The sequence below is a fragment of the Rattus norvegicus genome, chromosome 3 (genome assembly GCF_021556685.1).
Source record: "Rattus norvegicus strain SHRSP/BbbUtx chromosome 3, alternate assembly SHRSP_T2T, whole genome shotgun sequence".
Lineage (NCBI taxonomy): Eukaryota > Metazoa > Chordata > Mammalia > Rodentia > Muridae > Rattus > Rattus norvegicus.
The window spans coordinates 127,004,762-127,025,098 of record NC_141536.1 but is presented as its reverse complement, the minus strand read 5'-3'; the positions used below and the strand labels follow the sequence as shown (position 1 = coordinate 127,025,098).

At 39.1% G+C, this 20,337-nt stretch overlaps 1 protein-coding gene across 26 annotated transcripts in view; it reads left to right on the top strand.

Annotated features, from left to right (window-relative positions):
- The window catches only part of Tasp1 (taspase 1), a 237,062-nt gene that overhangs the window by 70,165 nt on the left and 146,560 nt on the right, over positions 1–20,337 (top strand). For all 26 annotated transcript variants that reach the window (XR_015682984.1, XR_015682983.1, XR_015682982.1 and 23 more), the window contains 1 exon segment: positions 17,247–17,326. Coding sequence is in view for 16 of the 26 variants with exons in the window: in XM_087652188.1 (XP_087508314.1) it covers positions 17,247–17,326 (80 nt within the window). In the remaining 10 variants the exon portion in view is untranslated.

The window sequence follows — 20,337 nt, the reverse complement described above, 5'->3', positions numbered from 1 at the left end:
ACTCATGTTTTCTTTCTTTTTTTGATACGTTGAAATAGAGTCTCACTGCATATGTAGGTCTGGCTAGCTGGGACCTTGATTTATAGATCAGACTGGCCTTGAACTCAGAAATTTGCCTGCCTCTGCATCCTGAGTGTTAGTATAAAGGTGTGTACTACCATGTCCAGCTTTAGTTTCTAAAACAAACAAACAAACAAACAAACAAACAACCCCCTTTTCCCCCAAACCTGCAAAATAATATGACTAACAATTTAATACCACCTAAGTTAGGACATAAAATATCACCAGAAGATTTGAGGCTGTCTAGATTGAGGCAGTTGTTGGAATTACTTCATGTGCAGTTGGTGTCCTTTTCAGAAAGCCCCTGTCTATTCCTACACCTTGAAGTCTTCTCCTTATATCATCTAGTAGTTACAAAGGGAAGGCCCTACTTAAGGTCTTTGATTCATTTTAAATTGACTTTTGTCATGTGAGAGAGACAGATTGTGTATTCTGTTGTTATGGTTATGAAAACATGAGTTTCCAGCATTCTTTATTGAAGACGCTTGTGTGCATGTGTGTGTATTTTGGGGTTTCTACTTCGCCACATGATTCTGAATGTAAACATTGATACAGTAGTGTCCTGGGTAGCTAAATAGTAATGCCAGGTAGGTTATGTATATCAAATATGTATATTCTGATGTGGGGGTCTTGCTCTGCTGCTGAGGCTATTTTAGAACTCACTGGTTAGCATAGGCTGGCCTAGGACTCCTGCTTTTGCTACCTCAGTTAAGGGAGGACAGGTATCTGTGACTATGCCCTACTCTTAGAGAGGCTTTGGATTTAAAGTCTTCCTTTTTTCTTTTGTTAGATTACTTTTTTATTTACATTTTAAATGTTATCCCCTTTCCCAGTTTCCCTCCAGAAAGCTGCTATCCCATCTTCCCTACCCCTGTTTCTTCTTTTTTTTTTTTTTTTTTTTCTTTTTTCGGCGCTGGGGACCGAACCCAGGGCCTTGTGCTTGCTAGGCAAGCGCTCTACCACTGAGCTAAATCACCAACCCCCCCTTTTTTTTTTTTAAATTTAGAGAATACTTTATTAGTTTTTGTAATCAAACCCACGTAGATAAGACCTTACATATTTAATACAGTGCGTTACCCCTGTACAAATGGAAAAAACTTAAGTTCAACATTTCTAGACCAATATGGCTGTTAATTTCTGTACAGTGCCAACTCAACACAGTAAACGGGGATACTTTTTTCCAAAGTTGACAGCACAGCTAAAGTTTCCAAAAATTCAAATTATATATCTGTATATATATATTTATATTTATATAAAAAGACCAATAATAGCAGTGTGTTATGCATCAACAGCAGCAACAGCTTTTCCAGGTTCTGCAGTCATCTGAACAAAACTGTAGAGACATCCAGCACACTCCATTAAAAAAAAAAAAAAAGTAAAAAAACAAAACCCGAGAAAACAGCACAGTTCTGTTACTCTTGTGGTACCTGGCACCATTTTTTTTTTTTTTAAATTAGCTTCTCAATCATCATCTGGAAAGAAAACATTCTGAGCAACATCATTAAAAACAGCTCTGATAAAGCACGGTCACTACTACGTATCATAAAGCAGGTACAAGCTATTTTACATTCACAGAGGTATGATACAGTACTGTCCTACATCTATAATACTAGAGGATACAATTTAAAAGGCATTATTTGAGACTTGATTCTACTTTTCCAGCAGAGGGCCCAAAGGATGGTGTGACACAGCTTTGTAAAGAAACATACTCTGGACAGGATTTCCTTTCACTAGTGGCACAGTTCTAAGGATTCATTCTCTCCATGAATGTCAGCTAAAACCGTTATTAAAAAAATGAAATATCCCTAGAACAAAACCGTATAACCACCGGATTCACATGAAGATGACCTAGTGGAGACAAGCTGGACCTCACCTTACCAACAAGCTATCAAATTTGTTATGTTTAAACAGTGAGACCTCCAAGGAAGGAGATGCCAAGTAGTGCTTCAAAGCTTTGGACCACAATTAAACACAGCATCTTTTTCAACAGAAGCAGAAGCTCATCTGAATATGCTCAAGGATGCTGACATCAACATTTAATCATCTCCTCACTCATCCAGGAAGAAGGGGAGATCAGTTACTACTGTACTTTATTGTGTTCAACCAAATCACCATGTTACAAAAATAGCAAGCTGCCATAATAAAAAATAAGGCTCCTCTATCCAGCACCAGATAGCATCATTTTACTTTCAAGCCTAGAAATTGCACACTTGTATATAAACCAACCGAAGATGAGGATTGAGAGTTCATCTTGGTGGATTTTTCCTTTGATGAATATGAAGTGTCCTTCCTTATCTTTTTTGATGAATTTTAGTTGAAAATTGATTTTATTTGATATTAGAATGGCTACTCCAGCTTGCTTCTTCTGACCATTTGCTTGGAAAGTAGTTTTCCAGCCTTTCACTCTGAGGTAGTGTCTGTCTTTGTCTCTGAGGTGTGTTTCCTGTAGGCAGCAGAATGCAGGGTCCTCGGTGCGTATCCAGTTTGTTAATCTATGTCTTTTTATTGGGGAGTTGAGGCCATTGATGTTGAGAGATATTAAGGAATAGTGATTATTGCTTCCTGTTATATTCATATTTGGATGTGAGGTTATGTTTGTGTGCTTTTCTTCTCTTTGTTTTGTTGCCAAGACGATTAGTTTCTTGCTTCTTCTAGGGTATAGCTTGCCTCCTTATGTTGGGCTTTACCCTTTATTATCCTTTGTAATGCTGGATTTGTAGAAAGATATTGTGTAAATTTGGTTTTGTCATGGAATATCTTGGTTTCTCCATCTATGTTAATTGAGAGTTTTGCAGGATACAGTAACCTGGGCTGGCATTTGTGTTCTCTTAGGGTCTGTATGACATCTGTCCAGGATATTCTGGCCTTCATAGTTTCTGGCGAGAAGTCTGGTGTGATTCTGATAGGTCTGCCTTTATATGTTACTTGACCTTTTTCCCTTACTGCTTTTAATATTCTTTCTTTATTTTGTGCGTTTGGTGTTTTGACTATTATGTGACGGGAGGTGTTTCTTTTCTGGTCCAATCTATTTGGAGTTCTGTAGGCTTCTTGTATGCCTATGGGTATCTCTTTTTTTAGTTAGGGAAGTTTTCTTCTATGATTTTGTTGAAGATATTTACTGGTCCTTTGAGCTGGGAGTCTTCACTCTCTTCTATACCTATTATCCTTAGGTTTGATCTTCTCATTGAGTCCTGATTTCCTGTATGTTTTGGACCAGTAGCTTTTTCTGCTTTACATTATCTTTGACAGTTGAGTCAATGATTTCTATGGAATCTTCTGCTCCCGAGATTCTCTCTTCCATCTCTTGTATTCTGTTGGTGAAGCTTGTATCTACAGCTCCTTGTCTTTTCTTTTGATTTTCTATGTCCAGGGTTGTTTCCATGTGTTCTTTCTTGATTGCTTCTATTTCCATTTTTAATTCCTTCAACTGTTTGATTGTGTTTTCCTGGAATTCTTTCAGGGATTTTTGTGTCTCCTCTCTATGGGTTTCTACTTTTTTATTTATGTTTTCCTGGAATTCTTTCAGGCATTTTTGCGATTCCTCTCTGTTGGCTTCTACTTGTTCTCTAAGGGAGTTCTCCACGTCTTTCTTGAAGTCCTCCAGCATCATGATCAAATACGATTTTGAAACTAGATCTTCCTTTTCTGGTGTGTTTGGATATTCCATGTTTATTTTGGTGGGAGAATTGGGCTCCGATGATGCCATGTAGTCTTGGTTTCTGTTGCTTGGGTTCCTGCGCTTGCCTCTCGCCATCAGATTATCTCTAGTGTTACTTTGTTCTGCTATTTCTGACAGTGGCTAGACTGTCCTATAAGCCTGTGTGTCAGGAGTGCTGTAGACCTGTTTTCCTGTTTTTTTTCAGCCAGTTATGGGGACAGAGTGTTCTGCTTTCGGGCTTGTAGTTTTTCCTCTCTACAGGTCTTCAGCTGTTCCTGTGGGCCTGTGTCTTGAGTTCACCAGGCAGGTCACTTGCAGGGGAAAAGTTGGTCCTACCTGAGGTTCCGAGGCTCAAGTGTGCTCGTGGGGTACTGCCTAAGTCCTCTCCGCGGCAGCAGCAACCGAGAAGATCTGCGCCGCTCTTTCCGGGAGCCTCCGTGCACCAGGGTTCCAGATGGCGTTTGGTGTTTTCCTCTGGCGTCTGGATGTGCGCAGAGTGCAGTCTCTTCTGGTTTCCCAGGCGTGTCTCCCTCTCTGTAGGTTTAGCTCTCCCTCCCACGGGATTTGGGTGCAGAGAACTGTTTATCAGGTCTGTTTCCTTCAGGTTCCGGCGGTGTCTCAGGCGCAGGGGTCCTGCCGCTCCTGGGCCCTCCCCTACGGGAACCCAGAGGCCTTATACAGTTTCCTCTTGGGCCAGGGATGTGGGCAGGGGTGGGCAGTATTGGTGGTCTCCTCCGCTCTGCAGCCTCAGGAGTGCCCACCTGACCAGGCGGTGAGGTCTCTCTCCCACGGGGTTTGGGAGCAGAGAGCTGCTGTGGGCCGGGATCCGTGGGTGTGGGACTTCCAGTAAACACAGGAAGTGCCCGGTCCTAGAGGAATTTTGCCTCTGTGTGTCCTGAGTTCACCAGTGCCCATGTGTTCCAGATGCTTCCCTAGTTTTTCTTCTATTAGTTTGAGTGTATCTGGTTCGATGTGGAGGTCCTTGATCCACTTGGACTTAAGCTTTGTACAGGGTGATAAGAATGGATCGATCTGCATTCTTCTACATACTGACCTCCAGTTGAACCAGCATCATTTGCTGAAAATGCTGTCTTTTTTTCATTGGATGGTTTTAGCTTCTTTGTCAAAGATCAAATGACCAGAGATGTGTGGGTTCATTTCTGGGTCTTCAATTCTATTCCACTGATCTACCTGCCTGTCTCTGTACCAATACCATACAGTTTTTATCACTATTGCTCTGTAATACTGCTTGAGGTCAGGGATGGTGATTTCCCCAGAAGTTCTTTTATTGTTGAGGATAGTTTTCTCTGTCTTGGATTTTTTTGCTATTCCAAATGAATTTGCAAATTGCTCATTCTAACTCTGTAAAGAATTGGATTGGTATTTTGATGGGGATTGCATTGAATCTGTAGATCGCTTTTGGTAAAATGGCCATTTTTACTATATTAATCCTGCCAATCCATGAGCATGGGAGATCTTTCCATCTTCTGAAATCTTCAATTTCTTTCTTCAGGAACTTGAAGTTCTTATCAAACAGATCTTTCACTTGCTTGCTTAGAGTCGCCACAAGGTATTTTATATTATTTGTGACTATTGTAAAGGTATTGTTTCCCTAATTTCTTTCTCAGCCTGTTTATCTTTTGAGTAGAGGAAGGCTACTGAATTGTTTCAGTTAATTTTAAATCGAACCACTTTGCTGAAGTTGTTTATCAGGTTTAGGTGTTCCCTGGTCGAATTTTTGGGTTCAATTATTATATATTATTATATCATCTGCAAATAGCGATATTTTTGACTTCTTTTCAAATTTGTATCCCTTTGACCTCCTTTTGTTGTCTGATTGCTCTGGCTAGGACTTTGAGTACTATATTGAATAGGTAGAGAGATAGTGGGCAACCTAGTCTAGTCCCTGATTTTAGTGGGATTGCTTCAAGGTTCTCTCCATTTAGTTTGATGTTGGCTACTGGTTTGCTGTATATTGCTTTTACTATGTTTAAGTATGGGTCTTGAATTCCTGATCTTTCCAGGACTCTTATCATGAAGGGGTGTTGAATTTTGTCAAATGCTTTCTCAGCATCTAATGAAATGATCATGTGGTTTTTTTCTTTGATTTTGTTCATATAGTGGAGCACGTTGATGGTTTTCAGTATATTGAACCATCCCTGCATGCCTGGGATGAAGCCTACTTGATCATGATGCGTGATCGTTTTGATGTGTTCTTGGATTCGGTTTGCAAGAATTTTATTGAGTATTTTTGCGTCGATAATCATAAGGGAAGTTGGTCTGAAGTTCTCTTTCTTTGTTGGGTCTTTGTGTGGTTTAGGTATAAGAGTAATTGTGGCTTCGTAGAAGGAATTCGGTAGTGCTCCATCTGTTTCAATTTTGTGGAATAGTTTGGATAATATTGGTATGAGGTCTTCTATGAAGGTCTGATAGAATTCTGCACTAAACCCATCTGGTCCTGAGCTCTTTTTCGTTGGGAGACTTTTAATAACTGCTTCTATTTCTTTAGGAGTTATGGGGTTGTTTAGATGGTTATCAGATCCTGATTTAACTTTGGTACCTGGTATTTGTCTAGAAAATTGTTCATTTCCTCCAGATTTTTTTGTTTTGTTGAATATAGGCTTTTGTAGTAGGATCTGATGATATTTTTGAATTTCCTTAGATTTTATTGTTATGTCTCCCTTTTCATTTCTGATTTTGTTAGTCTGAATACTCTCTCTGTGCCCTCTGGTTAGTCTGGCTAAGGGTTTATCTATCTTGTTGATTTTCTCAAAGAACCAGCTCCAGGTTTTCTTGGTTCTTTTTGTCTAGTTGTTTCTACTTGGTTGATTTCACCCCTGAGTTTGACTATTTCCTGTCTTCTATTCCTCTTGGGTGTATTTGCATCTTTTTTATTATAGAGCTTTTAGGTGTGCTGTCAAGCTGCTGATGTATGCTCTCTCCTGTTTCTTCTTGGAGGCAGTCAGAAGTATGAATCTTCCTCTTAGTACTGCTTTCATTGTATCCCATAAGCTTGGTTATGTTGTGCCTTCATTTTCATTAAATTCTAAAAAGTCTTTAATTTCTTTCTTTATTTCTTCATTGACCAAGTTATCATTGAGCTGAGCGTTGTTCAACTTCCACGTATACATGGGTTTTCTGTCGTTTTTGTTGTGATTGAAGACCATCCTTATTCCATGGTGATCTGATAGGATGCATGGGATTATTTCTATCTTCCTGTATATTTTGAGGCCTGTTTTGTGACCAATTATATGGTCAATTTTGGGGAAGAGACCATGAGGTGCTGAGAAAGAAGGTCTATCCTTTTGTTTTAGGATGGGAATGTTCTATAAATATCTGTTAAGTCCATTTGGTTCATAACTTCTGTTAGTTTCTCTGTGTCTCGGTTTAATTTCTGTTTCCATGGTCTGTCCATTGATGAGAGTGGAGTGTGAAAACTCCTACTATTATTGTGTGAGGTGCAATGTGTGATTTGAGCTTTATGAATGTAGGTCCCCTTACATTTGGAGCATAGATATTTAAGATTGAGCGTTCATCTTGGTGGATTTTTTTCCTGTGATGAATAGGAAGTGTTCTTTCTTATCTTTTTGATTACTTTTGGTTGAAAATCGATTTTATTTGATATTAGAATGGCTACTCCAGCTTGTTTCTTCTGACCATTTGCTTGGAAAGTTGTTTTCCATTTTTTTTCTCTGAGGTAGTGTCTGTCTTTGTCTCTGAGGTGCGTTTCCTGAGTGCAGCAATGTGCTGGGTCCTCATATGTATTCAGTCTGTTAGTCTGTGTCTTTTTATTGGGGAATTGAGTCCATTGATATTGCCGGATATTAGGGAACAGTAGTTGTTGTTTCTTACCATTTTAGTTTTTAGAGATGGAATTATTTTTGTGTTTATTTATTTATTTTTTTGGGGGGGTTAATTGAAAGGTGATTACTTCTTGCTTTTTCTAGGGTGTAGTTTCCTTCCTGTGTTGGAATTTTTCATTCATTGTCCTTCCTAGGGATGGATTTGTGTAAAGATATTGTGTAAGTTTGGTTTTGTCATGGAGTATCTTGTTTTCTCCATCTATGTTAATTGAGTTTTGTGCTGGACATAGTAGCCTGGGCTCGCACTTGTGAGTTTTTTAGGGTCTTTATGATATTTCCCTAGGATCTTCTAGCTTTCATAGTCTATGCTGAGAAGTCTGGTGTAATTCTGATAGGTGTGCCTACATATGTTACTTGACCTTTTTCCCTTACTGCTTTTCATATCCTTTCTTTGTTTTGTGTATTTGGTGTTTTGATTATTATGTAATGGGAGGAGTTTCTCTTCTGGTCCAAACTATTTGGATTCTGTAAACTTCTTGTATGTTTATGGGCATCTCTTTGTTTAGGTAGGGAAGTTTTTTTTTTTTTTCTCTAATTTTCTTCAAGATATTTTCTGCCCCTTTAAGTTGGGAATCTTTCCTGTCTTCTATACCTATTTGTTCTTAGGTTTGATCTTCTCATTGTGTCTTTGATTTCCTGGATGTTTTCTGTTAAGATCTTTTTGAGTTTTGCATTTTCTTTGAGTGTTGTGTCAATGTTTTCTATGGCATCTTCTGAGATTCTCTTATATCTCTTGTATTCTGTTGGTGATGCTCGCATCTATGACTCCTGATCTCTTTCCTAGGTTTTCTATCTCCATGGTTGTCTCCCTTTGTGATTTCTTTATTGTTTCTATTTCCATTTTTGTTCTTGGATGTTTTTTTTCAATTCCTTCACCTGTTTGTTTGTCTTTTCCTGTAATTCTTTAAGGGATTTTTGTATTTCCTTTTTAAGGGTTTCTACCTGTTTACCTGTATTGTCCTTTATTTCTTTAAGGGAACTTTTTATGTCCTTCTTAAAGTCCCATAAGATTGTGAGATGTAATTTTAAGTCCGAATGTTTCTTTTCTGTTTTTTTGGTGTATCCAGGACTTGCTGTGGTGGGAGACCTGGGTGCTGATGATGCCAAGTTGCCTTGGTTCCTATTGCTTAGATTCTTGCACTTGCTTCTTATTATCTGGTTATCTCTGATATCAGCTGGTCTTGCTGTCTCTAACATTGACTTGACCCTCCTCTTCCCTCAGGTGTGTTAGCACTCCTGGGAGACCAGCTGTCTCCTGGTGGGATTTGGGTACAGAGAGCTGTGGCACAGGGTCACAGAAAACAGGAAAGATCCTGACCCAGATTGTTCCTCGGGTCCCTTGGAGCAGAAGTCGTAGTCCTACCTTAGCTGTGAGGTGTGCCAGCCAGCACTATTGGGAGTTCAGCTTTCTCCCAAAGTGATCCAGGCACAAAGCTATGGCCCAGGGTCAGCCCTGGGTGCAGAAGGAAACTGGAAAGGAGGTATTTCCTTTTCTTCCCTTCACTAGATCTTGCAAGCATTATGTCCCTGAACTGTTTCCATCCCACCTTAGGACATTTTCCTTAATTGTAGGTGTTCTAGTTTGTTTCTCTGTTGCTACACTAATCATCAACCGAAAACACGGTAGTGGAGGGAATGGTTCATTTGGCTTTCCTTTCCATGTCACAGTTTACCACTGAGGCAGAACAGACTAGGAACACAAGCGGAACTGGAGGTAGGCGGTGAAGTAGAGACCCTGAGGATTGCTGAGTACTGGCTTGATTTCTTTGGATTGGTCGGCTACCTTTGTTCATAAAGTGCTTCTCAGACATACCCATAGGCCAGACTGAGGGAGCTAACGCCATTGCTGATCGCTCCTCCTGGGTATGTCACCTGAAGTTAGCTCCCACTGTAGGTGTTGTTATCTCCATACTCCTCAGTCGCTTGAGGAGCAGCTCTGTTGGGCTCATGTACAATTCTATGACTCTATGCCTACTTCTCATTTATTCTCTTGTGGTATCCAGGCTCCAGCCAGTCACATGCGTCTAGTTTGTCATTTCTCACTTTTAGTTATTTTCATACATTTGATTAATATCTTTTAAAACAGACTTTTGTCTTCATGAATGTACAGGAGTGGGGTGAGAAATTTATTTTACAATCTTTGTTAACTGGTTTTATTACTTTTATTACTTTTAGATTATGTTGAATCCTCCCCCACTTCTCCCAACCCTTTTCTGTTTGGCAGGTTTTTTTTTTTTTTTTTTTTTTTTTTTTTTTTTTTGTTAGATTGCAGGCAATGTGAGTTTTACATTTTTTTGGGTATTGAATGTTTTTATATTTTAATAGACATTCTAAAATTTTATTTCAGAATGTGATTAAGTTGTTTAAAAAGTTTGATCCTTCTCAGGTCCTGCTCTTTAGACTTTGTTTCCCAAGGCTAGAGAATGTATTTATCTTTGAGCTGAGTTTGCATTGTTTCAAGGCAAACTTCTTAGTGTATAGCAAGTGATAATAGTGGAGGAAGTTTCCTCTGGGTTGTGGAAGCGAAGGTGTTCCTGACTCTGTCTGAACTTGGGCTTGTTTCCTTTGCAATTGGTAGGTTTTGTGTAATTTCCTCTTTCTTAAGCTGCAATCAACATTCAGGAAACTACTAAAAAGGTGCTCTCTCTAAATCTCTGGAGTCCCTCTGAGCAGTTGTTTCCTCTGTGGTATTTTGTCCTGCAAACTCTAGCCATTTAGGCTTCTGGTGGTCCAGTTCCATCTCTTTGCCTTAGAGACTCCTGGGCTCCTCCACTGTGGCTGAGAACCTCTCTGATTGTAGCAAGGTGGGTTTTGTTTTGTTTTGTTTTTTTCTTTTCTACAAGATAACAGTCTTTTGTTGCCTGGTGTGTAATGTCTAAAACTGTTGATTTTCATATTTTGTGTTTTTTTCATTGTTTTATACAAGAGAAAATAGGACAAGTCTTATTCTATTGCTCTTATCTTCCCTAGCACTGATGAATCTTTACATACCTGGAAGCTCACTGTATATACCTATAGTAGTTTAAGTAGATTCTTATAGTACATGTATCAGTTTAACCAGATTTATTATTTTTTTTAGTTTACTTTGTATTTTTACTTTATAAAGAAAAGGTGTTTTTGTTTTTTAAAAAAAGTTAATTTGACCCTTAGGATCCATTCGGTCTCACCTACTCCCATATACTATTTTTTGTATGATTTACCTCTTCCTATGTACTGATAGTGACACTCCCAAGCCTCACAATATGCTCCTTAGTGCATTGGTCTGGCCTGATGCTTCCTAATCCGGCCATGATAATTGCTAATTCCTATATTTGTACATTGTGGTTTATATGGTTGCATTCATTGTCTTAAAATGTTACATAGCTTTTTAGAATAAGACACAGTTTGAGATATAGAACGTAATCCATGGTACAGTGTTGAGAGTATGTGGAATCCATCCACATCATATTGTGCTTACGGCCATCTAGTTATTCCTCACATGTGCATCTACTTACTCAACACGTGTGTGCTGTCTGCTTGCTGACTGCTATGTGTGGAGGCAGGAAAGCTACTGGGTGCAAACTGAAGCTCCTCACATCTACGGGGTGGTAGCTGTTAAAGCAGGAAGCTTGTTTAAGGGACAGAGAGTCGGTACACAATAAGTCTTTTCCTAAGATGTCCTAAATAAAACGTTTGTTATCTGTGGCTCCTCGAGGCAGGACTCTGTAACCCGTGCTGGCCTGAAATTCACTGTGTAGCTCAGGCAGTCTTTATGCCTCAGCTCTTGAGTTACTGGGATTATGGGTGTGTGGTACCATGCCCCACATTGGTTAGGTGGATTTTCGTGTTTTATGATTTTGATGGTTTGTTTAAGAAAACTCAGTTTTTTGTCTTGATCTCCTGGTCTGCACCTATAATCACATCACTTGGGAAGCTACTTCAGGAGCATTGTGAATTAAGGCCTGTCTGGGATTCATGGAGAAATCCTATATTAACAGATATTTGAATTCCAATTATATCTTGAATTTCCTTTAAAAATAATTGTGGAAATGCTGTTCATGAGTAAAACGACAGTATGTTCACAGATACCCAAACAGTGATGATCTGTCAATTTCATTGACTATTGTAACAGAATGTAGCTAGCTATTCATCACATGTATAGCTTAAAATAGTAATGTCTTTCTCACAGTTCTAAAGCTCAGGATCCTAAGGTAAACAACTTAGCAGCTGTAGTGTCCAGTGAGAGCTTAGTTCTTTCTGTGTGGACCCTGCTCACTGAGTCCTGTGGTGAAGGGCAATGCAGTCCAGCGGATCCTTAACTCTATTCAGTAGGGCTCTCACTGGCTTTGGGACCTAACCACCTACTCACCCCTTCATAGGCCATACCTCCCCACAACACTATCCTAAAACTGTTCAGAACCAGATTTCAGAATATGAATTTTGTCAGATCAGAGGACAAAAACTTTCAAATCAAATTTGTCATGTATTTTTGAAAAATTTTGTGATTAAAAAAATTGAAACATGCTCAGCAGATCGTTGTGTGGGTGAAGGGCTTGATCATAGCACCCAAGTAGAAGGCCTGTATGATACTGCATGCCTGCAATTCCTACTTTAGGGGTGGGAGGTGAATAGACACAGGTGAATCCCTATTGTTGTAAAAATATAAAAAATAAAAAAAGTAAGGTTGTCTTTTATTCCCCTTAGGTCCGGCACCTCAGTGCCTCAAGTTATCTCCTAGATATCTTGTCTCAGTCAGCAAAGCGTCTCAACCGCTCTGCTCCATCCCATATCACACTGCCACAGGCCTCTCTCTGAGCCTGACAGCAATCGCTCTACCTATCTAGTTCCCAAGGCAGGTTTCCATGCCAGAAACACACATCCCAACTCTGTGACGGCCCAGACCAGCCGCCACACACTTTCTTACACTTAAATCACTACATGAAAGAACACACAACACAATAACCTTTGACCCAATAGATAAGATATAATTGCCCACCTAAACATACAAAGCCCAGTACCATCCATCCCTTAAGAACATTAATAACAATCTGTAAATAAACAGAGCGGAATCTTAACGTCACCAGCCATATTGTCCTGCCACGGCTTCTCTCCCTCTCCCTCACGTCTCTTCCTCCTTTTTCGTTCCAGTTTCCTCCTCTTCCTCAAAACTTCTCTCTAGCCCATCCTTCCTTCTTGTCCAATGACAGGCCTGCCCTCACCTGTACTTTACAAATTAAATGGGGAGAAGGTTCTGGTGAAGTCACCCGTCCTGAGTGACTAGACAGCTGTCCTTGGGGCAGTGGAATTAGTTTCAAAATACAGATAACTCCAGGGCAAACCACAACACATCCCTGCTGGCTAACCAGCCAGTCTGAAGTGCTTGAACTGGAGGTTCACCAAGAGACCTTGACTCAAAACAAAAAAATGATTGAGGAAGAGACCTGGTGTTGACTGCTGGTCTCTTCATATCCATGCATGGGTGCAGGAATACATGCACCTACATCACACACATATCAGCATTTCATTCCCCCAAACACAACACACACATTATACACGCCACACACATATTATGTGCATAATACAAACTATATCATTATGCACACATCACACACATTACATAACACATTATATACACCACACACATCATACATATACACCACACACACATTACACACATTGCATGCACATCACACATACATACATTGTATATCAAACTTGTATTACCCACATTACACATGCCATACACACACAGTGCATACACATTACATACATTACATATACATCATTCACATCACACACATCACATACACATCGTATATACCGCAAACATTATTCATTACACATACATATACATTGCATCACTCCACACACAAATTCAGTTTTTCCATGTTCCTAGTGCACTGAGGTCTTACATATTATGTTTATGAATTTAGGTAGTCAATAGCCTAATTTGTCTTCAATTATATGTATTTATGATGTACAATGAAATGATAGAATTCAATGCCTGTTTTCTCCTATACCTTTTTATTATTGCTTAACATATATATATATACATATATTTGTGTGTGTATATATATAATATATACATTATATCTATATATATAATGTTTTGATTTATTCTACTCTCATTCCCTCCTCTTCAGTCCCTCTTCCCATTTACTCCCAATCTCATGTACTTTCTTTTTTAAACTCATGGAGTCCATTTAGTGCCCAGGTGTAGTGTCATCTACTAGAACATAGATGAAGCTCGCAGGGACCACAGCCCTTTCCAGAGCTCTCTCTTTCCAGTAGCTGTCAGATGCCAGTAGCTCCTTATCTAGGGGTGGCACTTTCTGATGAGCGCCCTCCTTCATGCTCGAAGTTTGTCTGCCTTGATCTGTGAAGACCTTGTGCATGTGAAGATCCAGTTGCTGTTGCCATATGTGTGCACCTATACTCTGCTCTCTCCAGAAACCTGGTTCACTGTAGCCGTCCACTACATCTGGCTCCTTATACTCCTTCCAGTCCCCCTTCTTAAATGACTTGCAAGCCTTGAAAGAAAAGGTATGGTATTGATGTTGCATCTAGGACAGAACACCTTGCTGTCTCGAAGTATCTGCATTGTGACCAGTTGCGGGTTATTGCATTAATCACCATCTTACCATCAGCTGCAGAAATGAGCTTGCCTGATGAGGGTTGGAAGGTTCTCTCATCTGTGGGTGTAGCGATATGTCTTTGCTTAGTGGTTTGATATCATATTCATCTACCAGAATAGTAGTAGCAGGTTCTCTCTTAAGTCCTATGACCTATCAAGCCTCAGGTTTTTGGCCATGTTAACAGTGCTAGACATGTGTTCTGATTTGTCTTCTGCAAATATTTTAATGGCTGATTTGCTTGAGAATTGACTGGAGTGGGCATGTGCAGGGGTGGGGTGGTGCTGCACACAGAGTAGGGCAAGCATAGAAATGGTATCCGTGAGGTCAGTGCATCTCTAGGACAGTCGAGGTTTAGAGGAAGGACATACTTTACTAAATGAGAGGTAAGGTTTTCTAATGGGTTTGCATGAATCTCCTTTAAAAAGTTCTCTCCTTGGAGATTCACAACAAATCTCAAAGAAATTTAAATTAGTACTTACTGTTCTAGAAATTGATTTTTTTTCTTTCTACATGTCTCTTTATATGTATATACGAATGCATACATATACGCATATTATGAAAAAGTTTACATTGAAATAGCAGAAGCATTTCTATGGCATTTCATGTGATTATGAACTTCTAGACAATAATATTTGATGGTAAGCCCAGGCTACTTATTTAGTATGCTGTATAGTTTCTAAAGTGACTTCTAAACATGAATATTTTAACATGTCCTAATGATTTAAAATCGCATAGATTATATCAAAGTTTGAGACAAGGTCCTATGTATTCCAGGTTGGCTTCAACTCACCATGTGACCCAGGAGATCAAACTCAGAACTTCACACATACTGGGTGTACTAGTTAGGGTTATACTATTGCTGTGAAGAAACATCATAGCCAGAAGCAACTTGGTGAAGAAAGGCTTTATTTGGCTTACACTTCCACATCACAGTCTAACATTGAAGGAAGTTAGGACAGGAATTCAATCAGGACAGGAACCTGGAGACAGCAGCTGATGTAGAGGCCATGGAAGGGCGCTGATTACTGGCTCCCTCATGGCTTGCTCAGTCTGTTTCACCCTAAAACCCAGGAGCACCCAGGGGTGGCACCACCCACAATGGGCTGGACTCACCCCCATCAATTACTAATTAAGAAAATGTCCTCCAGGTTTACCTACTTCCTGACCTTATATAGGCATTTTCTCAATGGTGATTCCTTTCTCTCATATGACTATTACTTTTGTCAAGTTGAAATTAACCTAACCAGCACAGTAGGCAAGCACTTTATCAACTGAGCCACATTCTCATGTTTTAGATTGGCTCTATTTATGTCAAAATTATGAATGTGAATGAATGAAAAATTTAGATGACAATGATTTTAGGTACTGAGATTGAATCCTAGTTGACCACCTAAAGTGTTGAAAAGGTTCAGCCCCAAACTCCCCTCTTGATTAATTACTATTTTACTATCTTGTTTACATTTTCACATTAATAGAAGCGTTTAAATAAATTGGCTTTTTTTTTTTAAATTTTTTTGGTGATGGTGTTACTTTGTTTTTAAAGAAGGACGTGCTAAAGATGACACAATGATTGCTCAAATCTATTCTAAATTGACATTTTAGCTTAAATTTTCTGTGACAGCTTTTCTTTGCCGTGACGATTGTTTCTTGTGTGAAGTTGGATAATTTCACTTGGCCCTCTCCCATCTCTTCTTTTCATGGCTTTCTCCATTGCAATTTTAATGTAAAGGAAACGGTTGTGGCAGTTACTTAACTTTTCTTTGGCATGTTTCCTATGTTTCTGGGTGCCTACTGGGATTTTTAATCATTAAATCTATACAGATTTTTAGGTGTCTCAGGCATTAAAAATATCCATAGTAAAATGAATTTTTGTGGTTGCTGTAAGTTTTGTAAATGTGACCTTTTCGTACTATCAAATGTTGCTTTTTGATAGTTTTCATCACAAAGAAATGCTGAATTTCTTACTGGTGTTAGTAATAACATAATATAAAGATTTCAAAGGTACTGCTCTTGAGATTTGTCTAATAGTATGCTCTAATAGTATTTAATTTATGTATGTGTGTCTTTGTGGAAGTATGTGCACATGAATTCAGGTTCCTACCATGGTCAGAAGATAGAGCCAGATCTCGTGGAACCGAAGTCATAGGTGGTGGTGAACCTCCTCTGTCCATGAAGCCTGGGAAATGAGTGTGGGTCCTGGGAAAGAGCGATAGGTAGTCTTCACCACTGATTCTGCCAGCTCCTTTGCTTGAGTTTTAATGTGGGAATGATTAGAAAAACAGAAATGAAAAATAGAGACTAGGAGACTAACAGCCAGGCACAAGTTCAAGGGTTCCATTACTCGCTGGCTGGGATCTATAAGTAGTTGGCTGTGGAAGGAGATGAAGTGATTGTTATGGTCGCTGCTTACAATTACTGTTTACCTCATGAAATGACTTAGAAAACAGGATTGTTACGGGTGTTGGCATGCTTTTTTGAGGCCTTTGGAAATTAGTCTTTCATAAACCAGAAGTGCCCTGTTTACTGTTGTATTAAGAAATGCATCTAAGGCTGGAAAATCCCTTCTGGGGAGTATTTCAGGATTCACTCACTAGTGTGAAAATGCTTCTGAGCATTCTATGTGCCTTCTTGTTACATTGGACTTAGGATCTAAGCAACTAGTGTGCTTGTGCAGAGATGTATTGCTTATTTTGAGTGGCTATAGTTCTAGACAAGAATAACAAATCTGAAGACATTCACTTAGACTCTTAACTTGATTGAGTAGATGTAGAAATGTTACAACTATGTGGGTCAAAGAAAAAAATCTTATTCTCCCCAGGAAGTTACTTTCACTTTTTATTTAATTTTTAAAAATTTTCCAATATATACATTAGCTACTTCTAACAAAGAAGAATTTAAAAGAAAATTTGAGCATGCAGCTGTTCTGTTTTGCACCAGCTCTAGAGTTTCTTGTATCTCAAAGACTTTAGTTGTCATGTGATATTACTTCTATTGACTGTAGAAGATGACACTATGCATTTTTTTAAAAAAAAATAACTTTTTTGTTGTTAGCTTTTTAGTTGGAGAAGGAGCCTACAGATGGGCAGTGGATCATGGGATACCCTCTTGCCCTCCTAGCACCATGACCACAAGTGAGTAAACCCTTCATGAGTTAAGCTATACAAACAACCAACCTAAAGTGTACATCACTCCTGTTCTGACACATATAAGTAGAATGTCTGTAAGTTGAAATATGTATAGTTAAAACATAGGTCAAGTTTACTTTTTTATCACCTCTTCCTTCTGGAGGTTTCCTCTTTGCTTTTAGTTTCGAGGTGTCCTTAGTCTGTTGGTCTAGAACTTACTTACTGTAAAGCTTTGAACTTATGGAAGTCCTCTGAAGTGCTAGGATTACAAGTGTGAGTCACCACGCCAGGTTTTAAAATGATTCTCAAAGTATCATTAAGCTGCTTAAAGTAATTGTGAATAATAGAACCGTGGTGCCCTCTCTGGAAGACATTAGGAAGAAGGAAGGGTAGCTCTCCCTTAGCTCTTGACCTGAGGAAGAATTTTTTGTTTTGTTTTTTCCTTGTTTTTGTTTGTTTTATGTTTTATTTTGTTTTTTTGAGACAGGGTTTCTCGGTAGACTTGGCTGCTCTGGAACTCACTCTGTAGACACAACTGGCCTTGAACTCAGAGATCCACCTGTCTCTGCCTCCTGAGTGCTGGGAGTAAAGGTGTGCTCCACCATTGCCTGGCTCCCTGTTTTTTACTTTTGAAGATTAGCTTATTTTTATAAAAATAAGCTTCTGGGTGGGTGTTTGCCTGCATCTCTGTCTGCACACCATGTTTGTGTGGGGCCAGAAGAGGGCATCAGATCAACTAGAACTGTTGTAGGGGGTTGTAAGCTAGCACTTGTGTAAGCTAGCACTTGGTTGCTGGCGATGGAACCTGGGTCCTCAGGAAGAGCAGCAGAGGTGCTTAATCGCTGAGGTAGGTCTTCAGCACCTTGGTTTGTATTTCCAAGCAGGATTTCATTCATTCTTGACCAAGATGACCTGAAACTTACTACGGAGCTCCGGTGGTTGGAATGAGAATGGCCCTCTTAGGTGCATATATTTGAATGTCTGGTTTCCAGTTGGTGGATTCCTTAGGAAGGATCAGGAAGTATGGCATTGTTAGAGGTCTGTGATTGGGAGTGAATTTTGAGGTTTCAAAATTCCATGCCAAGCTCAGTCTTGCTCTTTCTTTGCCTGCACCTTACTGATCAGATATGTGTTCTAAGCTACTGCCTCAGTGCTATGTCACTGCCATGCTCTCACACACTGAAACTGTAGGCAAGCCCCCAGATAAATTCCTTCCTCTACTGCCCAATTGTTCAGATTATAGGCTTGGGGCACCATGCCTCCTGACCCTAAGGGTTCCTGCAACAAGCTTTTTAGATTTAAATGTAAAGAAAGATAGGAGTTAAAACTGAGAAACAAAAGATAAAAGGACACGTTGTTTAGTATGTAGAAGTTTTGTCATTCTCACTGATAGGCATTGGAGTCCTCTTTTGTCTTCCTATTGACATTCCTGTCTTTTGACCACAGCGTTCTACTTGGATGAGGTGACATCTCATGGTAGTTCTGATTTGCTTTTCCTGATGGTTAGTGATACTTGCACTGTTTATATACTTGTGGGCTTTTTGTATATTTTCTTTGAGAAATGCCTATTTAAGTCACTTGATCCATATCTTTTGTCCATTTAAAAAACCTGGTAATTTGTATTTTTTGTTGTTGAACTTTTGAATTTGCTGTATACTCTAGATATTAACCTCTAACATTCTATATCTTGTCTATGCTGTTGACGGTTTCCTTCCCTGGTAGAAGCCTCTAAATTTGAAGTTTGATAAAATCATCAGACATACAGAGAGAGAGAGAGAGAGAGAGAGAGAGAGAGAGAGAGAGAGAGAGAGAGAGAGAGACAGAGAGAGACAGAGAGAGAGACAGAGAGAGAGACAGAGACACATACATGCACACACACAGAGGGGGTGAGGGAGAGAGAGTAGGAGGGAGGGAGAGGGGGGAGGAAGGGAGTGAGAGAGAAAAAGAGGGGGGAGGGAGGGAGACACACATACAGAGACTCAGAGACACACACACATGCACACACACACAGAGACAGACAGACGCACACACACATACACACACATGCAGAGAGAGAGAGAGAATGAATCATTCTTTAATTTTTTTATTTTTTGTACTTTCTCCCCAGCAGTAGAAACTTAAAATAGATATTCATGGTACTTTTTTGGAAATCACCTGGCAGTAATTATACTGAACAGTTTATGGAATCTGCTTCTTTGATGTGTGTATGCGTGTGTGTGTACGTGTGTGCATGTGAATTTTGGTCACTGCATCCTATTCTGTTTACTGTGGTTTTGTAATGTGTTTTTCAAGTTAGGTTGTATGAGGCTATAGCTTTGCTTTTGCTGAAGATTGCTATGACTCCTCATGATCTTCTGTGGTTCCAGTTTAAGTTTTGATTGCTTTCTCTATGTATATGAAGAACGTTTTTGGTATTTTTATGTTGATTCGATGAGATCTGTGGGTTTGCTTTAGGTGATGTAGCTAGTACTTGATTTGAAAGTATTGGATTGTGGTTTTCATTTTTTGTATATGTGTCTTTAAATTTATTTTCAGTGTTTTGTAATTGTCACCGTAGAGATTGCTCTCTTCCTTAAACTTGTTCCTAGATATTCCTATTTTTATAATGACAGAAAAATATAATTCACTTTCTTATGTTTTTTTACTTCACAGAAACATTTATTCTTTATAACTTTACTTATGAATTCTGTATAGCTATAAAATCCCTAAGACATTCGTTAACACATAACATATATGAGTGTGTGTTTGTGAGTGTGTGTGAGAAAGAAAGGTTTAAGAATATGCTTTTCTATTATCTTTTTAGAATAAGACTTAATTGATGAAACATATTTGATGAGTTCCTGAGACTATCATAGAAAAGAAAGACTTTTATTACCTAAAAGCCTTCTTCCATTTATAAATTTTAATATTTTCCATATGGCTTTCTGAATTCTTCTCATACAATATGTGGTCACTGTTAAGCTAGGCATCATGAAACCCTTGCACAGTCACTGATGGCCATGAACTCATCAAATATG